This window comes from Populus alba, chromosome 4, assembly GCF_005239225.2.
Source record: "Populus alba chromosome 4, ASM523922v2, whole genome shotgun sequence".
NCBI classification, from domain to species: Eukaryota; Viridiplantae; Streptophyta; class Magnoliopsida; order Malpighiales; family Salicaceae; genus Populus; species Populus alba.
In genome coordinates this window covers 1,004,807-1,024,082 of record NC_133287.1, presented here as the reverse complement: position 1 = coordinate 1,024,082, position 19,276 = coordinate 1,004,807, and the positions used below count along the sequence as shown (strand labels likewise).

The window sequence follows — 19,276 nt, the reverse complement described above, 5'->3', positions numbered from 1 at the left end:
TAAAAATATATTTTACTATGTTTTACCACACGAGACAACCTAAGTTTTATACGGTAAATTCCTTACTCCATTTTTTTCTTCCACCTCGATTAGTTCATGTTCCAAATTAACAAGATCTCAAATCCACCCGCCGTAAATCCAGATTTTATAATTAGGCTAGCCGAGTAGAAATTTAAAAGATTTACAAGTTGAACCAATTACAACCCAGTAAAGGCCCATCCTAGTCAAAACTTTTATAAAAAAAATGAACTTTTATAACCTTCCTTTACTATTTTTTTCATTTTCTTTATAAAAACAATACTAAAAAATAAAAATCTAACTTGTGAATTATACCGGTGATCCGGATCATTTCCTGGGTCGTCAAGTTCTATGGCATCTTGGATGACTACAACATCTAGAAACCAATTTTATCATAAACTTGGGATATAGAATTTGATCACAATGGCGAGGCGATTTAATTATTGCTTTCAATGTTTTAGCTCGAAACCATCTCCCAAAGAAAAATCCTAATTTTCGTCCACATTAGTTGCTCAATCTCCACCTTTTGTATTGCAGTTTATATAAGTTATTTTTTTCGTAAACAGTGTGTAAAGTAATTGAAACATCATACGCGCGCGCACACGGAATTATTAAGTTCACAAGCAGCAAATCAGGGTAACAACTCTTCTGCAAATCCTCCAAGCATTTTAACAGACTCGATGTCAAGATAATAACCTCAAACAAAATCGTTGTTTTGCAGATTTATGACAAGAAAGATCCCAATAAAATTTATTTATGACAACGATAAACCCTAGGAATCATTCTACATCCTGATCAGATCAATATTCACAAAGACAGCTAAATGATGTTGATGATCGTGGTCAAACAGTCTGGATCTATTCTGGGTCTTCAAAGTTTAGCTAGGGTCCTTCACGTCCACAGCTTCCTTCTCGAACCCAATCTCAACCTGAGAGTAGCCATCACCAACCGAAGTGCCATGGCGATCCACTCATTCCAGTCCCCGATTTCCTATCTTTCCTAACATCAGACTTTAGATTATTGCTAGAGAAGAATTTGCTGGCGTCACCATATATGCACGCCTAATTCTGATCGGCCGTTGCTGCTTGGAATTTGGAAGGGACAATTGCAAGAAGAGAATGATAGAGATTTTGCTAACCGACAGTATACGTTTTCATACATGTTTCTGCCTAAGTTTTTGCAAATATGACATCAATCCGTAGCTGGACAGGTTCGTTCAGATATTTGGAGAGATCAGATGCTTGTGATTGTCCATTGAAAACCAAAATGGATGGCCTTGCTGTTCTCCAAATCGCGATAATGCTTTCCAGGGATAATATTTTGATATATTCTTTCAGCTATAGATTCCAAGTCTAGAATAGTAGAATGTATAGGGTTTGTAGTGGCACTTGTTGTTTCCAGATTTCAAGAGACATGTTTTCCATTGAAAATGAGTCGGTATACATCAAGGTTGAATTCCCATCAATCATTCTCGACTTTTGAAGTAGGGAATATGACAATTGAATATCTATTATTCTCAAAATCTGGCAACTACGTGCATTGTGCTTTTGCCAGTGGTTTTACAGAAAACCAACAGTAGACAATATATTTAAGTGGAAATTCATCAATAAGGTGCAAATCAGATATAATATCCCTTCACTTTACAGGTATAAATTAAGATTTGGTTATGTGCACATGAGATAATGTAGAACGATAAAGAAAATGCTGCTTTTATACGGATGATTCCACCAGAATTCAACAGCAAGTGGGCAAAACCAATCTATATAAACCCCATGAAGGCCTATATTTTGTTATAGCAACCGAGAATAAGGTTTCATGTATAGTACAACAATGGTCGGAGAAGCTCCCAATCTCCCTCAGAGGCTTCCGATATCTCAGTTTATAGTATTTGCTTCAAATAATGAGAATGTTGGATGCCTTTGGGGAGTTTGAGAGCTTACTCCCCATGACTAAATGGGATAGATTCAATAAATTTATAAAAATACAGTTTCTTCTGAACTCTCTCCCTCAACCGCCACTCTAGAGCTCGGCACCTTGTCAATTGTTTCTGTGTAGCGGTCGAGGTGAGGGGTTCAGAACATGTTGGCTTTGATCAGCTGCGAACTCCAGGCCATTTGCTGTTAAAACTCACTTTACAGTATTTTCTTCTTAACTAATTTTTATTTTTGGTGCTAATTTTCTTCTCATGCAATGATGGCACCAATTAATTTGTTCTCATATATGTGAGTTTTCTTCAAAATTGATCATAATTCTTCAAAATCGCATATATGGAGATTGGATTTTATGATGTGTTGTGATTTGATTTTTATATGGTTGTTTTAGTTTTGTTATTCATGTCATGGATTTAACAAGTTAAACTTAGTTGACTCAAGTTTTTTTTTTTTTAACAAATATATTTTCTAGTTTTATCATTTAACATTGAGTTTATTAGAAATTAGACTTCATGATTTGTTTTGATTTATTTTCTCTTATGTTGTCCTAGTCTAATGACCTGAGTCTTGAGTTTTACATAGACTTAAATCATTTTATTATGTCCTTTTATTTTATTTTTTTGAAGCCTCATTCTTCAACAATGAGTTAATTGAGAATTAAATTTTATAATTTATTTAAACTTGTTTTTTATGGAGTTATGCTAATATCATGATCTAAATCATGAATTCAACAAGTTAACTCGAGTTGACTTGGGTCATGTTTTATGTTATTTTTTTTTAATTTCATCATCTAGTATTGGGTTGATTTTAAATTATGATTCATGATTTATTTTTATTTAATTTCTATGAGATTATTTTAATCTCATGATCCAAGTCCTGAGTTTATTGAGTTAACTGAAGTTGTTTTTTTATTTTCTTTATTATGACTTTTTTAATCTTATCATTCAACATTAATTGATTGAGAATTAAGTTTCTAGTTTATTTTGATTTGCTATATGGGGTTATCATGGTTCATGACTTAGGTCGTAGATATGGAAGGTTAACTCGAGTTAATCCAATATTTTACTATTTTGATATTTTTTTTAAAAAAAAATATTGTTTTGAATATGTTTTTTAGTCCAACTATATTTCTACTAGCAGTCCAAGTTGCTTTTGGATCTACTAGTCGATTGGGTCACATCAAAACAACCATGCACCATATATTATTTTTATTAAAAAAATGTTATTAATATCTAGATATTTTTTTTACATTGACAAAAAATAATTTAACAGCAGCATAACGTTGGTCATTACGTAGTCCATCATAAACAATATTTTCAACCATTTCTCTTCTTCGAAGTTCTAGCCCCTAGAAAAATCACTCCAAAACCATCATTAAATACTATTTTAACCTCACAAAATCATTAAATACAGTATTTGAAAATAAAAACCAAATTTTGGTAAATAACAAATCCAGTTGCGGTTTTTAGTCATTCAAGCATATAAAAAATTCCATTGAACAAAATCATTGTAATACAGAATATAAAATTTAACAATAATTATTGGCAGAAAAAATCAGAAAATCAGAAAAGCAAATTGGGAAAAGCTAAGGCTTCGATTGTAACCACCGTTGTCTTTAGATGTTCTCCCTTCCCGTGATATTTGTCCGGTTGGTAAAATGAAAAAAATAAATTATTTATTGATTTATTTCTGTAACATTTTATTATTCTTTAGGAATTAGTTATAAAATGTTATTTCTCAAAAACCAACAAATTATAATTTTCTTCTTCTGTGTTTTGGATGAATATCATGGAACAGAAATAACATATAAAATAATGTTAGAGCAAATCACATTTTTTTCCAAATCGAAGAGACAAAGTTGCTTCGTCACATTTAAGGGTGTTTTTAAAATCTAAAGAAATTAAAAATTAAGGTAATGTCCAGTTTTATTTTATTACTATATATTTTTTTTTTCTATCAATAAAATTAAGGGTGGACTATATTTTTACCCAGAATATTTATCAATATCTTACTTCTGCCTTTATAGTTTAAAAGTTTTCAATACTACCCTTATAATTTCTAGTTTATTAAAATTTTGCTCTTTACTACTAATAACAAAAAGCTAAGTTTTTTATATTTTCATTTCGTTGCTCCCTGTTTTTCTCTCATTTTTTCCTCTAAGTCCACGTGTATATTATAATATTTTTAAAAAATTCAAAACCTATTTTTAAAAACCAAAAAACAAATTCAAAAGGTACGCTATTTAATGATAACATCACACTTTTAAGACATTAGAAAGGTAATGTTGAAAAAATTTAGCATGCAAGATTATGAGTGAAACATTGAGGAAAACTAGAGGGATAAAATTAAAGTCTACCCTAAATTATTATAAAAAATATTAAAACAGAATGGAACAGAGAACGGCAGCCATAACGTCCATAACCACGGCGAGCGGGCCCTAAGGAAAAGGTCCATTGATGACGTATTATAACCAATCCACCAAAGCAAACCTCCTTGACCCATGCTCTCAATCAGGCAGCCATGCTAGCACAAAAATGAATCTACTGGGCACCACGAGCCCACGATAAAAAAGGACCAAAGAGCGTGGAATGGGTCGGGTCGGGTCGGGTTGTAGTTGAATTGTTTAAACTTTAAAATCATCCAAATCCAATTGATATTCACAATCTACTCGATCTACCCAATTTTACCAGAACTTGCCATATAGAATTTGATCACAATGGCCGGCCGATTTAATTATTACTTTTTAGTGCCTTTTTGGCAGTTTTTTTTTTTTAATATATTTTTAAATAAAAAATACTAGAAACCCAAGCAAAATCCTAATTTTTTCTTCCACATTAGTTGCTCAATATCCACCTTCATGTTTTGTATTGCTATTTATATAGGGTTTTTTTTTTTTTTGTTTTAATAGCGTATAGAATAATTGAAACATCAACGAAATACATAAGGAATTATTAAGGTCAGAAGCAGCTAATCAGGGTAACAACTATTTTGCAAATTTTCCAGGCATTTTAAAGCCTTGAACATCAACACAATGACCTCAAACAAAATCGTTATTTCTCAAATTTTAGACAAGAAAGATCCCAATAAAATTTATTTATTATAACGATTAACCCTAGGGATCACTGATCAGATCAATATTTACAAAGACAGCTAAACGATGTTGATGATCGTGGTCAAACAGTCTGGATCTCTTCTGGGTCTTCAAAGTTAGGGTCCTTGACGTCCACAGCTTCCTTCTCGAACCCAATCTCGGCCTGGGAGTAGCCATCACCAACCCGAGTGAACTTGCCGCCATGGCCTCCTTTCTTAGGCGACCCACTCAATCCAGTACCTTATTCCCTATCTTTCCTAACATCAGACTACGGATTACAGTTGCTTTTGCTGCTCTTCTTCATTCTCACTATAATCTCTCTCTTATCTCAACAAGTGAAGCCTCTACAATGTGGAAAACGGTGGCTTGGGCGGTGTTTTTTATCGAAGGTTATCGATATTGAGGTAGGTGCGTCAGCCTTTGATTTGAGAACAGAAAATGGATAAGATCAACTACGTGAAAAACATTATAATATCATGCAATTCTGTGGGTCATGGATCAATCTTGATGGCCCAGGTGATCATGACTCTGGAAGTTCATATCTTGCCAAACCCTCGAGACCCTGTTTGGATCTGATTTGATAGCCGATGAGCTCGCACCTCAATCTATACTTGTATTTCCCTCTTCTTAGAGATCACAGGTTGAAGCTAACTTTGTAATAAAAAAAATTGATTTTGAGATTTTTTTATCTGGGAAAATTATAAGACTGATCATGAAATTACAAATACTATCAATTCAAATACATCAAACACTAATTAATATGGTAATGGTTTTTGACAAAAAAATCAAGTGGCTATGGTTCTAATTTAAATTATTGATGGATGATCGATATTTGGATGTTAAGACATTGGTGGTCTCTCCCTCGTCCGAAGTTAACATTTTTTTTGTTTAATTTTTACTTTTAAAGGGAAAAAAGGACATATGTTGAATTTATATTGTTTTCAATTCAAAAGAGAAAGAAAAGAAAAATTAAAAACATGTTTTTTTGTTAAATTTTTATTTATTTATGTAGAATATAAGTATGCTAATGTTTTATTTTAATTAGATGTGTTTTTTTATCAACTTATAAAATAAAAAATACTTTACTTTATTAATTTTTGTAAACTTAGTGTTGAACTATAAATATCAAATCATAAATTCAAAGAATAGCTTTTAAAGCCTTAAGGATAAAATATTTAATATAACCAGTTACATATAAAATATTTAAAAAATAAAATGAATATAAAAATTAAAAAAATATTTAATATACTTACCTGTTGAAATATTCAGAGTGTATAAAAAAATGTAGATCATGTTGATGTCATAGATTATATCTTTTATTCTTAAGGTTTTATAACTCAAAAATATTACTCAAAATCTCTTTATAAAATATAAGAAAAAGTTTCAAAATAAAATAACTGACGGTACCCACCCACGACGAATGACTCCCTCAAATAGATTCCCAGAATTTTTTTGAATGGTAAAGAGTCCCAGTCCTTGTATATATACACATAATTTTTATCTATCAAATAATAAATAATTTGAATGGTAAAGAGTCCCAGTCCTTGTATATATATACATAATTTTTATCTATCAAATAATAAGTAATAGATATTATTAAATAAAATTAAAAATACAAATACAAATACATATACATATACATATATAGGTACAATATAAAGTATATTGAATAATAAATAATATCGAAATCATATGTAAATACTTAAATTTTATACTTGTTAAATAATAAATAAAATATAAATATTGGTTTTTGATATGAATGCATACGAGCATATATATATGCTATAAAAATCCTATTCATTTATTGAATTGAAACACGCTTATTTGATTTAAGTATTCTGTACAAGGTTCTACAAAAATGGTCTTGACAAAATTACTTTTACTAGTCGATACAAAACTTTTTTAAAAATTGTTTGAATAACTTCTTGAATTTCCGATATGCAGACGTAATTCGTACGTAAGAACATATAGATTTGTTTTTTTCCTGGTAAAGCTAAATATTAAATAACGCATCATTACTCGTTTACAACGAGGGATCGTTTTTATTATAACAAGGCGGGTTAGTCTATAGATAAATTTTTAACAAGTAAAAAATTCACTTATTAGCAAAGAAAGTATCAATAAATTAACTCGGAGATAATATCAAAGCACCTCTTATGTCAGTCACAAGCCTAAACTCCCATGCTCAGATTCCAGAAGCATAAAGAAGAAATTACGCCATGAGTTTGTCGACTTTAGCACCTTCAAAGTTCAGTAAAGAAGTATTTAGCTTTAAGCCAAAACTTGGATTCCTATGGAGAGAGAGCAAAGAATATGAGAAAGGGGACACAACTACGACTCAAGTAAAAGGTTCCTTATGACCACAAGGTGAGAGCTGAAAGTGGTAGTAAATTAGTAATAATCATGGCGATTGCATTTGAGGGGCACGGCTTCCAATGCACGGCTTCCTATGCATTTGAGGGGCACGGCTTCCTATGCATCAAGTAGGAAATTTTGCTATAAATGGGCCCAGCTTCATTGTATATATACTTAATTTACTTGTGGTTAAAGAAAACTTTGAAAATACAAAATACTAATTATTATTAATGCATTTGAGGGGCACAGCTCTGTTGGTTTACAGGAAAGGGGTTTTTTTTTAAAAAATAAATTTCAGGAAAAGTGAATTCCTGAAAAATGAATTCTAAGAAAATATTTTCTGATGTTTGACAGTGTTATGGAAAATGAACTGGAAAACACTTTTCAGTGTTTGGTTGTGTTATGGAAAATGAACTGCAAAAATAATTTATTAATGAATTAATTTTTTTTTCAAGTTTATCTAATATATATAAAATATTTAATCACTTACAATAAAAAAATGAAATCTAAAAAGTATTTATAATGATGAATTTTTTTATTATATCCTATATTCATACATAGCTTATTAAAAATAATGAGAAACAAATCTTACAAATTAAAAAGTTGAATGAGAATGAAATTAAAAAAAAAATATAATTTCATAAATTATCTCAAATAAAATAAATAATAATCAAAATAATAGAGATCAAATCTAAAAAAATTTTAAAAAATGAAAGATGAAGAAATTAAAATAATAATAATCAACATTTCATAAATTATTTCAAATAAAATAAGTAACAATCAAAAGAATGAGGACTAAATTTGATAGATAAAAAAATTTCAATAAAAATATGATAAGGAAAAAGCAAATAGCAATTATAAAAATAAGGACCAAAATTAATATAAAAATAAAATTTTAAGATATGAAATTGAAAAATAAATATTCAAAACAAAATATATATACCAATCAAAAGTTTGAGGATTAAATTTAATATAATCAGCAAATAATGACATTTCTAAATTTTTCACAACTTCCGGAAAGTGTTTTCCCCTCAAATTTTTCAGGAAAACACTTTCCTGAAAACCAAGCCAAATTTTTCTTTTACTGGAAAGTGTTTTCCATTGACCAACTTTTCTACTGGCAAACAAACACAAGAAAGTTTGGAAAGTGATTTCCCGGAAACCACTTTCCAGAAAACAAACACAGCTAAAGGAAAAACACTTTCCTGAAACCAAGTCAATTTTTTTTTTGACTGAAATTGACAGGAAAGTGTTTTCCGTTGACCGGAAAGTATTTTCCGTTGACTAGAAAGTGTTTTCTGTTGACCAACTTTCCTAATGACAAACAAACACAGGAAAGTTTGGAAAATGGTTTCCCGGAAACTACTTTCCAGGAAACAAACATGACCTAAATAAGTTTTGATTCCTGAAATATACTGAATGAGTGATCAAATTCTAAAGGTCAAGGTGCCTAAGTACCTGCTATTAGTTCATGTCGTACCATAGGCAGCAATCCTTATAAATTTCTAAATTCCTAATATTTTTTATTCATAGATTTTTTTAAGATTATAATAAAGATTATTTTTTTAAATTTTATTCAAAAATATATTAAAAAAATAATTTTGATATTAATATATTTAAACAATCTAAATACATAAAAAAAACAATTCTAAAAAAAATTCAAATTTTTGAAAATTTCATTCCAAACAATTCACATCGATGTTATATTATTATATATAAAAAATTTAGATAATTTATAATTATTTTTTAGACTATAAAAGTTATTAATGCATTCAAAAACTACTAAACATATAATATGATGGATAGAGTCATGTATGCCTTTTCTATGGTGAAGTTTGAAAATATTTTAATAGGATATATCTTCAGTTTTTAATGGAACAACACGACGCACATCTTGAGTTATGTAAGGAGTCATGGTCTATCCTGTCTACATGAAGCCAAATTTAATAGGATGTATTTTTAGTTTTTAATGGAAGTATACATAACACACATCTTGAGTTATGTATATATGGATTCAATTCATTCAGGTATTTATTACATCATATTCTTGTTTGTTGGTGATAATCATTGACCTAAACATTAAATATCCTTCATCAGGTTGCAATGTTGTATCCTTTTCCATTTTCCCCATCGACCTCCCTACTCAGAACGATTTTGTCTCCGACTAGGAGGCTTTTTTTGCGGAAAGAAATTTTATTGCGTGTAAAAAAAACTTAAATACTTTTCAATTATTTCTTGACCAAAAAAATTATTCATGTATTTAAAGACTATTAAGTACATGATATGACATCATCCACATGATACGGTTAATGAAATCATGGTACATTTTCGTATGGTGAAGCCCAAAAACATTTTAACATGATATATTTTTAGTTTTTAATAGAACCACATAGCACACATCTTGAGTTATGTAAAGAGTTATGGTATACTTTTTTTATGACGAAGCTTGAAAATATTTTAACAGGATGTATCTTCAGTTTTTAATGGAACCACACAACAAATATCTTAAGTTATATATAAATAGATTCAATAAATTTAAATTATTTGTTGTATCATATTCTTGTTTGTTGGTGATAATCTCTATCATAACCCAATTTTTTTATCATTTTATTTTAATTATTTTATTTACTGAAAATGATAAAAAAAAATAATGATGATAAAAAAATAATGATGATGATGAAAAAAAAAAGTAAAAATAAAATAAATAAAGAATGAATTAAAATTTGGGTTAAGAGCAACATGCTTGGAAGTTCAAATATTTAATTAAATTTTTGATTAGTTTAATTAATCAAGTCAAGGGTTTAATTGGAGAATTGTGAAGTTTTGAGACTTAATTGAGCTTGGAATTAATTTAATTCATCCAAATCAAGGGTTTAATTGGAGAATTGATAAGTTTTGAGACTTAATTAAGCTTGAAATTAATCTAATTCATCCAATCAAGGGTTTAATTGGAGAATTGATAAGTTTTGAGACTTAATTGATCTTGAAATTAATTTAATTAATCAAATCAGGGGTTTAATTGGAGAATTGATAAGTTGTAGACTTAATTGGACTTGGATTTAATTAAATCAGGGACTTAATTAAAGAAATAGCAAAGTTTGGGGTTTAATTGGGGGCACAATTGCAACAAATTAAAAGCCAAGGACTACATTGAAAGTGGCGCGCAAATGCAGGGGGCCAATTACAGTTTAAACCAGGGGCTTAATAAAACAACGTATAAAACTTCAAGGGCAAAACGTAAATAATCATTAAACATCAAAACGCCGCCGTCTGTGGATGCGCTGTTCATCTTCTACAACGGACGCCCACCGCCACCATTATACCTGCAATCAATGGTTGGAAGAAACATATGGTTTTTTGGCTATAAAAGCCAGAGAACGAAAGGTCACAGGGGAGAGAAGAAAGGGCAGAACCGAGATAAAGAAAAAAAAAAAGAAACAGAACCGGGGGGAAAAGTGTACAGAGGGGAGCAAAATTTATGCCCCTGTTTCTTCTAAAACAAACAGAGGCGTTCGGCGCCATTCTCTGGTAAGCCAGAGAAGGCCACAGAGAAGGAAAAGAGTAACTCAGGGGGGCACCTGGTGGGGACACCAGGCCCACGCCACAGATTACACGAGTATATGGACGGAGACGACGTAGGATGGCCCAGCCTGTCACGCTTTGGTTGGGAGACTAAGCCCATTGGGCCTATCTCATTGTTATTTTATTTATTTAGCTCATTTGGGCTGGATCATTGTAATTTTACTTATGTAGCCCATTTGGGCCTGCTCATTGTTATTTTTATTATTTATGTTAAACAATTTGGTTTGATGGGCCGAGCCCAATAGCAGGATGTTCTAGGTTGAGACTATTTATATGCTCTTTTGTCATTTGGAAAGGGGACTTTTGATGATTAATGAAAAAATGCAGATTTGCATATCTCAAACCCTTCTCCTCCTCTTCTTCTTAGCTTCTTTCTTTTTCTAAAGCTTCTTTCTTTTCTTGCTTTAATTCTTTTTATTTGTTGTCCCGCGTCAAATTTGGTATCAGAGCACGACTTTTAATTGTTCTTCCAATTAATCGATCCATGTGTTATGTTTAACCCTAAAACAATCTGAAAAAAAAAAAAGTTACTGTTCATCCGCGACTGTAACCGGGTTTCCAGCAGCGGTGCCCCTGCCATCTGCGACGCCTCAGCCAGTCACAGCGGCGCCTCAACACGTCACAGCGGCAGACCCACCACCGAGAAGACCTGCACATCAGTCCACCGATCCACGCCGAGTTGCTACCTCCGACACAGACCAGCGGCAACCACCAGACTGACACCGCAGGAGACATCAGTGGATCTCCGGCCTCGACAACACAAAACCACCCATAACAACCCACAGTGCCACCCTTGTCTTCGGTTCCAAACCATCAGTCGCAACCATCAGTATACCTGCACATCAATCCCACAGAGCGATTGCCCATTCAACATCAGCGCTGGTCACAGCCAACGATAAAAAGGACACGCCGATTTCTGCCTTCAACAACCAGCAGCGCCGCACCCACAACAGTTCCTTGTCTTCGGTTCCAAACCAACAGCCGCAACCACCACAGACACCACCGCCTCTTCCCTTGCAACGCCAGACCCATCAGAACCAGCAGGCTTCGTGCGCCGCCGCCGACAGCAGCAACAATAAGTCACAAAAGCCAGCGGCAACAGGTCGCAAAGCTAAGGAAGAAAGGAATAAACACTGGATTTTAATTAACCTAGACACGTCACATGCCACGTCAGTGTTGACTGCCACGTCACCTGCCTCGCCAGCTTTGACTACCACGTCAGTGTTGACTGCCACGTCACCTGCCTCACCAGCGTTGACTTCCACATCAGCGTTGACTGCCACATCATACGGTCAGAATTTTTACCCATTGAAAATCATCATTCTGGTATGTTTTACACTTGTTAATCAGTTAGCATTAATATTATTCCTTGTGCTTTCCCATAACCAGATTACATAGCCCACTTTTAAATTAAATTACCTTAATTTTGAGTCATTAAAGATCTGATCCTCTTAGTTAATTGTGGAGCTTGGTTAAATTAGTGGGAAAACTAAAACATTGTGTTTGGATTACTTGTGTGCATTTAGAGGACTTACCTGCTTGCTTGCACTTTTCCTGGTTTAATCTATCATTACTTAGTTTCAAAAAAAAAAAATATTTATAAATAAAAAAAAAATATTTTTTATTTTTCTTTATTTTTTTATTATTATTAGCTATAATTTTATTTTGCGTTTTACTTGCAAGAGTTATTTTGTGATCTCAATCTCAGGATTAGTTTTGCATGCATTTACGTAGTGGTCGTCTAGTAAACAATCCAGAAGTCATAGCTACCATGGACCCGAACTCCAGTAATGTTCTTAGAGATATTCAAGAACAATTACAACTTATGAGAACGGAAATGAGCAACATGTCTAATCAAATGAACAATCTTTCTGGGAGGATGGAGTCCATGGAAACTTTGCAAGTAAGACAGTCTAGTGAGAGTGAACATTCAAATGACAACCCTAGAAATCCTCAAAGACCAGTTCCTCGTAGGAACCGACACCATAACCAACGCCAGGGTCACAATGAATTTGATGACCCTAATGATAATGAGCATTCCAATGACTACCGTCAAAGACCAGTTCACCCTAGAAACCGTCAGTACAACCGCAATCAGGGCCATCACGAATATGATGACCCTGACGAGCGAGTCATGAGGCATGTTAAGGTAGAAGCCCCAACTTTTGAGGGTCAACTTGACCCATGGGTTTTTGATAGATGGATCCGTGACATGGATCAATTCTTTGGCTGGTATAATCTATCTGAGAATAGAAGGGTAAGATTTGCAAAGATGAAACTTAGTGGAACCGCTCAGCTCTATTGGGAAAGTGTAGAAGAGTCTTTGATTAGGAGGGGTCAACCCCCTATCAATGATTGGGTTGAAATGAAGACTAAGTTAGAAGAGAAGTACTTGCCTCGTTCTTATAGAGGAAATCTTTTGGACCAGTGGAATAACCTGAGACAAGGAGGCAAGTCTGCCAATGAATATGTGGCACAATTTGATGAGTATAGGATGAGGTGTGCAGTTAGGGAGGATGAAGTGATGACCCTAAGTAGATTTTGAAAAGGCTTAAACGATGACCTTAGAAGAGAGGTTGTGCTTAGGGGTGTTTCCACCCTTGATGAAGCTTATACCCTAGTACAAAATTACGACTTGGTCACAAAAAGCCAATGGACAAGACGTCAGGACACTCGTAGTACCCCTTCTAGACCTCAACCTGGTAGTAATAACTCCATATTAGGTGCCCCACCTCGTAAACCCAATCCTTTGATTTCCCAGATACCTAGAGAAGACAAGGGTAAGGGTATTTTTCGTGAAGCACCTAGAACTTCAAGAATTCAGTGTTTTAAGTGTCAGGGTTTTGGTCATATTTCCTCTAGCTGCCCTAATAAGGCTTTGTTCATCAAGGGGCAAGAGGATGTGGGTGATGAAGATAATTGTGATGATAAGATATATGAACCCAATCCCGATGATTTTCAAGATCTCAATGATGAGGATGATGAGTCTAACTTGCTAGGATGTGTTAGGTCTATACCTGCTCAAATCAAGACAATCAGGTTAGGTGTGGTTAGATGTGCTTTAACACAACCTAAAGGAACCGAGGATTGGAGAAGGACTGCTATTTTTTACACTTACATTCAATGTGGAGATAAAGGGTGTAAGATCATCATAGACAGTGGTAGCTGTATCAATGCAGTTTCATCGGGTAGTGTATCCCGTTTAGGCCTAAAGTCTGTCCCACACCCTAAGCCGTATAGTGTGTCTTGGGTTAATGATACATCTATAGCAGTCAAAGAGAGATGTCTTTTTCCCATTAAGATTTTTGACTATCATGATGAAATTTGGTGTGATGTCATTCCCATGGATGTGGGGCATGTCATTTTGGGTAGGCCTTGGTTATATGATTTGGACGTTACAATCTTTGGACGATCAAATTCTTGTTCATTTACTTTTCAAGGTAAAAAAATCCAACTTATTGGATTACCTCCAAGGCCTAATGATAATAGTCAAAAGAAGAATAAAGTGAAAGAAGGAGGACTTAACATAATAAGTCTTAAGGAGTTTGATAAGGAGATTTGTGAGGAGTCTGTTGTGTTTGCTGTAGTGGCTAAGGAGATTGTAGATGACTTTTTAGAAGAGCCACCTGAAGAGGTAAGAGAAGTGTTGAAAGAATTTCTAGATGTTTTTCCTTCTGAACTACCTGATGCTTTGCCCCCTATGCGTGATGTTCAACACGCCATAGATTTTGTCCCTGGGGCCACGTTACCAAACTTGCCTCACTATAGGATGAACCCGAGTGAACATGCTGAGTTGCAAAGGCAAGTATGTGAGTTGTTACAAAAGGGATTTATACGAGAGAGTTTGAGCCCTTGTGCAGTACCTGCACTGTTAACACCCAAGAAAGATGGATCATGGAGAATGTGTGTTGACAGTCGAGCCATAAATAGAATTACAATCAAGTATCGTTTTCCAATTCCTCGATTGGATGACATGCTAGATATGATGGCAGGAGCCCAAATCTTTTCTAAGATTGACTTAAAAAGCGGGTATCATCAAATTAGGATCCGTCCTGGAGATGAGTGGAAAATAGCATTTAAGACTAAGGATGGTTTATATGAATGGCTAGTCATGCCTTTTGGCCTGTCCAATGCACCAAGCACATTTATGAGAGTAATGACACAAGTGCTTCGGCCATTTATGGGAAAGTTCTTGGTGGTGTACTTTGATGATATTCTTATCTATAGCAAAACCAAGGAAGAACATTTCGATCATCTTATTCAGGTTTGTACCACCCTAAGAAAGACAAGTTTATTTGCAAATGTCAAAAAGTGTTCATTCTTTACTGATCAAGTGGTCTTTTTAGGGTTTATAGTGTCATGGAAAGGAGTCTCTGCTGATCCCCAAAAAGTTCAAGCGATAGTAGATTGGCCGGAACCTAAGACTATTCATGAGGTTCGTAGTTTTCATGGGCTTGCAACTTCCTATCATCGTTTTATTAAGGGATTTAACACCATCATGTCACCTATTACAGATTGTTTGAAACAAGGTGAGTTTAAGTGGAGTAAAGGAGCTAATAGGGCATTTGAGGAGGTTAAGAAGAAAATGACGGAGGCCCCAGTAATGCGGCTACCTGATTTTACTAAAGTGTTTGAAGTAGAATGTAATGCTTCGGGAGTTGGCATAGGTGGAGTACTTAGTTAGGAACGTCACCCTGTAGCTTACTTTAGTGAGAAACTTAATAAGGCAAAACAAAAGTACTCAACTTATGATAAGGAGTTTTATGCAGTGGTTCAGGCCTTGCGCTATTGGCGCCATTACTTGTTACCACAGGAGTTTGTTCTTTACTCCGATCATGAGGCCCTTCACTATCTTAAATCCCAAAAAAAGCTTAATCATAGGCATGGTCATTGGGTTGAATATTTGCAAGCATACTCATTTGTTTTGAAACATAAATCTGGAATAGAGAATAAGGCTGCAGATGCTTTGAGTCGTCGGGTGACGTTGTTATCTGTAATGAGTGTTGGAGTCACGGGATTTGAGAGACTTAAGGAGGAGTATGAATCTTGCCCAGAATTTGGAGAAATATACTTGACATTGAAGGATGAGCATCACCGTGTTATAAATGGTTATCACCTCCAAGATGGATACCTATTTCGAGATAATAAGCTTTGTATCCCGAAAACATCTGTGCGTGATTTTTTGATATGGGAGATTCATGCTGGAGGTCTCTCAGGACATTTTGGAAGGAATAAAACCATCGAAGAAGTGGAACGTCAGTTTTTTTGGTCTAGTTTGAAAAGAGATGTCGCCAAATTAGTAGGTCAGTGTCGAACTTGCCAACTCGCTAAGCATAGAAAACAAAATACTGGTCTTTACACTCCTTTACCCGTGCCTACTTGCCCTTGGCAAGATGTAAGCATGGATTTTGTGCTTGGGCTTCCACGTACTGCAAAGAAACATGATTCTATTTTTGTGGTTGTCGACCGCTTCTCTAAGATGACCCATTTTATTCCTTGTACTAAGACCACAGATGCTTCCAGAGTCGCAAAACTCTATTTTGACGAGATTGTCAAGTTGTACAGCCTTCCCCAAACCATAGTTTCGGATAGGGATGTTAGATTTACAAGTTATTTATGGAAAACCCTTTGGCATATGGTGGGAACCAAATTGAAGTTTTCTACTGCTTACCACCCCCAAACTGATGGTCAAACTGAGGTGGTTAACATGAGTTTGGGCAACCTTTTAAGGTGTTTAGTGAGTGATCATAATCGAAATTGGGATCCGATTCTTCTTATGGCCCAGTTTGCCTATAATAGCTCCATCAATAGGTCAATAGGCATGAGTCCCTTTGAAGTTGTACATGGTTACAAGCCTAGGAAACCCTTAGATCTTCTTCCCATGTCCCTTTATGCTAGAGTGTCTGAGTCAGCCGAGTCTTTTGCACGTAGAATTCAGGATTTGCATATTGAGATCACTAAACAAATTCAAGCAAGTAATGCGCAATATAAACTTCAAGCTGATGCACATAGACGACATAATGAGTTTAATGTTGGAGACTATGTTATGATACGGATTAGACCCGAACGGTTTCCTTCGGGAGCTAATCGAAAATTGCATGCACGTAGTGCGGGGCCTTTCAAAGTGCTACAACGGGTTGGTCCAAATGCTTATGTTCTTGATTTACCACATGATTTTGGCATTAGCTCTACATTTAACATTGAGGATCTAGTTGCATACCACAAACCACTTCCTATTCCAAATGATCCATTTGAAACACCACTTAACCCCCCTCCTGATGATCCTAATGAAACCTCTATCCCATTTACCTTGACATCAGCACAAAAGGATAATATTGATGCTATTCTGGATGAACAAGTTGTTTTTAACAGGAATGGTGAGATTCAGCGATTTCTAGTTCGCTGGGTGGGTCGACCCGACTCAGACTGCACTTGGATTACTAGAGATACTTTGCAGCAGCTTGACCCAGATCTTTGGGAGTACTATCAGAGTCGACCACTGCTACACTCGACGGGGTTGAGTTTCTCTAACCCCGGGAGAGTTGGTGGGGACACCAGGCCCACGCCACAGATTACACGAGTATATGACGGAGACGACGTAGGATGGCCCAGCTTGTCACGCTTTGGTTGGGAGACTAAGCCCATTGGGCCTATCTCATTGTTATTTTATTTATTTAGCCCATTTGGGCTGGATCATTGTAATTTTACTTATGTAGCCCATTTGGGCCTGCTCATTGTTATTTTTATTATTTATGTTAAACAATTTGGTTTGATGGGCCGAGCCCAATAGCAGGATGTTCTAGGTTGAGACTATTTATATGCTCTTTTGTCATTTGGAAAGGGGACTTTTGATGATTAATAAAAAAATGCAGATTTGCATATCTGAAACCCCTCTCCTCCTCTTCTTCTTAACTTCTTTCTTTTTCTAAAGCTTCTTTCTTTTCTTGCTTTAATTCTTTTTATTTGTTGTCCCGCGTCAGCACCACCTTCCCCCCTCCCCACTGAACTCACAGGCGAGAGAAAAGGCCATGCACGCGGAAAGAAAAAACGAAGAACGGTGAGACGAACAGAGGAGACCATAAACACAAGGGGAAGTTGGAAAAACAGAGTAGAAAAACACAAACACAGGGACGACGAACAAAGAAGAAACCCAGGAAAGGAAGAAGAAAAAACAACAAACACACAGACGAAGAAGGAAATAAAGAAAGCAAGAACCAGAGGAATAGACGAAAAGCAGAAACGGAGAGGAGATAAAACTGGCCAGTCATCATCTTCGCCTCCGGCAGCACCTGAACCAGGTAAGTCTTTTCTACTCTCCTTTGCGTTATAATTCACAGCTACATGTGAATTATAATTCCTTGCTACTGTAGCAAGTGAATTATAATTCACTTTATTCTTGTTTCTGTAGCACGCGTGTCTGACGCGCGCCTGCTACCCATCCGGGTCACTGGTTTAGACCAGTGACCAAGCTGAACTGGCTGGGTCTAACCCAGCCCCCCATGGGCTGAGCTTGGCCCAGCCCAAAAAATTTAAAAAAATGAAAAACAAAAATAAATAAATAATAAAAAACAAAAAAAATAGAAAGTGTAGAAATAAAAATTTGTACATGTCTTGGAAAAAATGTATTTTTATCAACTTATTCAATGATATCATGATCATGAATAAAAAAGAAAATATATTGATTTTTTCATAGCAACGAATTTTTACCAACGCCGGAGTTGGAATTATTCGAGATCGAATATTCACTGGCACTAGAGTCAGGAATATTATAAACAAATCATCATAACATAAGTAAATAAATGTTTAGCAATTTAAAACAAAATCAGCAATGCAGTCTGCCTCAGGCAAAACATTTAAGAGGTGATAATATCTTTCCTTTTAAGTAAACAGTCCCGTACCATAGAATCTCTATTGACCAGTTAGGATTCCTAGTGATCATAATATTAGGTGGCGACTCCTTAAACCAAACCTTTTTCTTAAAAGAATAAAATGCCATAATTATTTTTTTTCATAATCAAGATTAATTTTGTGGGCCGTCGCGATGTCGGGTGCGACAATTTCTGATGCAAAAAAAATAAGGAAAAACTTTGTTTTATTTTGCACAAAAATAAAACTATGAAATTCTATGACAACCAACGTTTTTGGTGCAATTGGTTTTATAGAAACTAAAATTTCTAAGTGTTCGAGTGAGTGAGGATTAATACAACTAAAGAGGAATCTAACCAAAACAAATTATAGGGATGGTCTAATAAGTACTTTTATATATTAGTGAAACATGTCCAAGTCAAAAAGCATTGGA

The 19,276-nt window shown here is 34.6% G+C and overlaps 1 protein-coding gene across 1 annotated transcript; it reads left to right on the top strand.

The window, feature by feature from the left end:
• Positions 1-12,748: 12,748 nt before the first annotated feature.
• Positions 12,749-18,441, top strand: LOC118058336 (uncharacterized). The gene is made up of 5 exons (XM_035071048.1): positions 12,749-13,476; positions 13,546-15,649; positions 15,755-17,637; positions 18,106-18,275; positions 18,386-18,441. Exons 1-5 carry the CDS (start codon positions 12,749-12,751, stop codon positions 18,439-18,441), a joined length of 4,941 nt encoding a protein of 1,646 aa, XP_034926939.1.
• Positions 18,442-19,276: the final 835 nt, after the last annotated feature.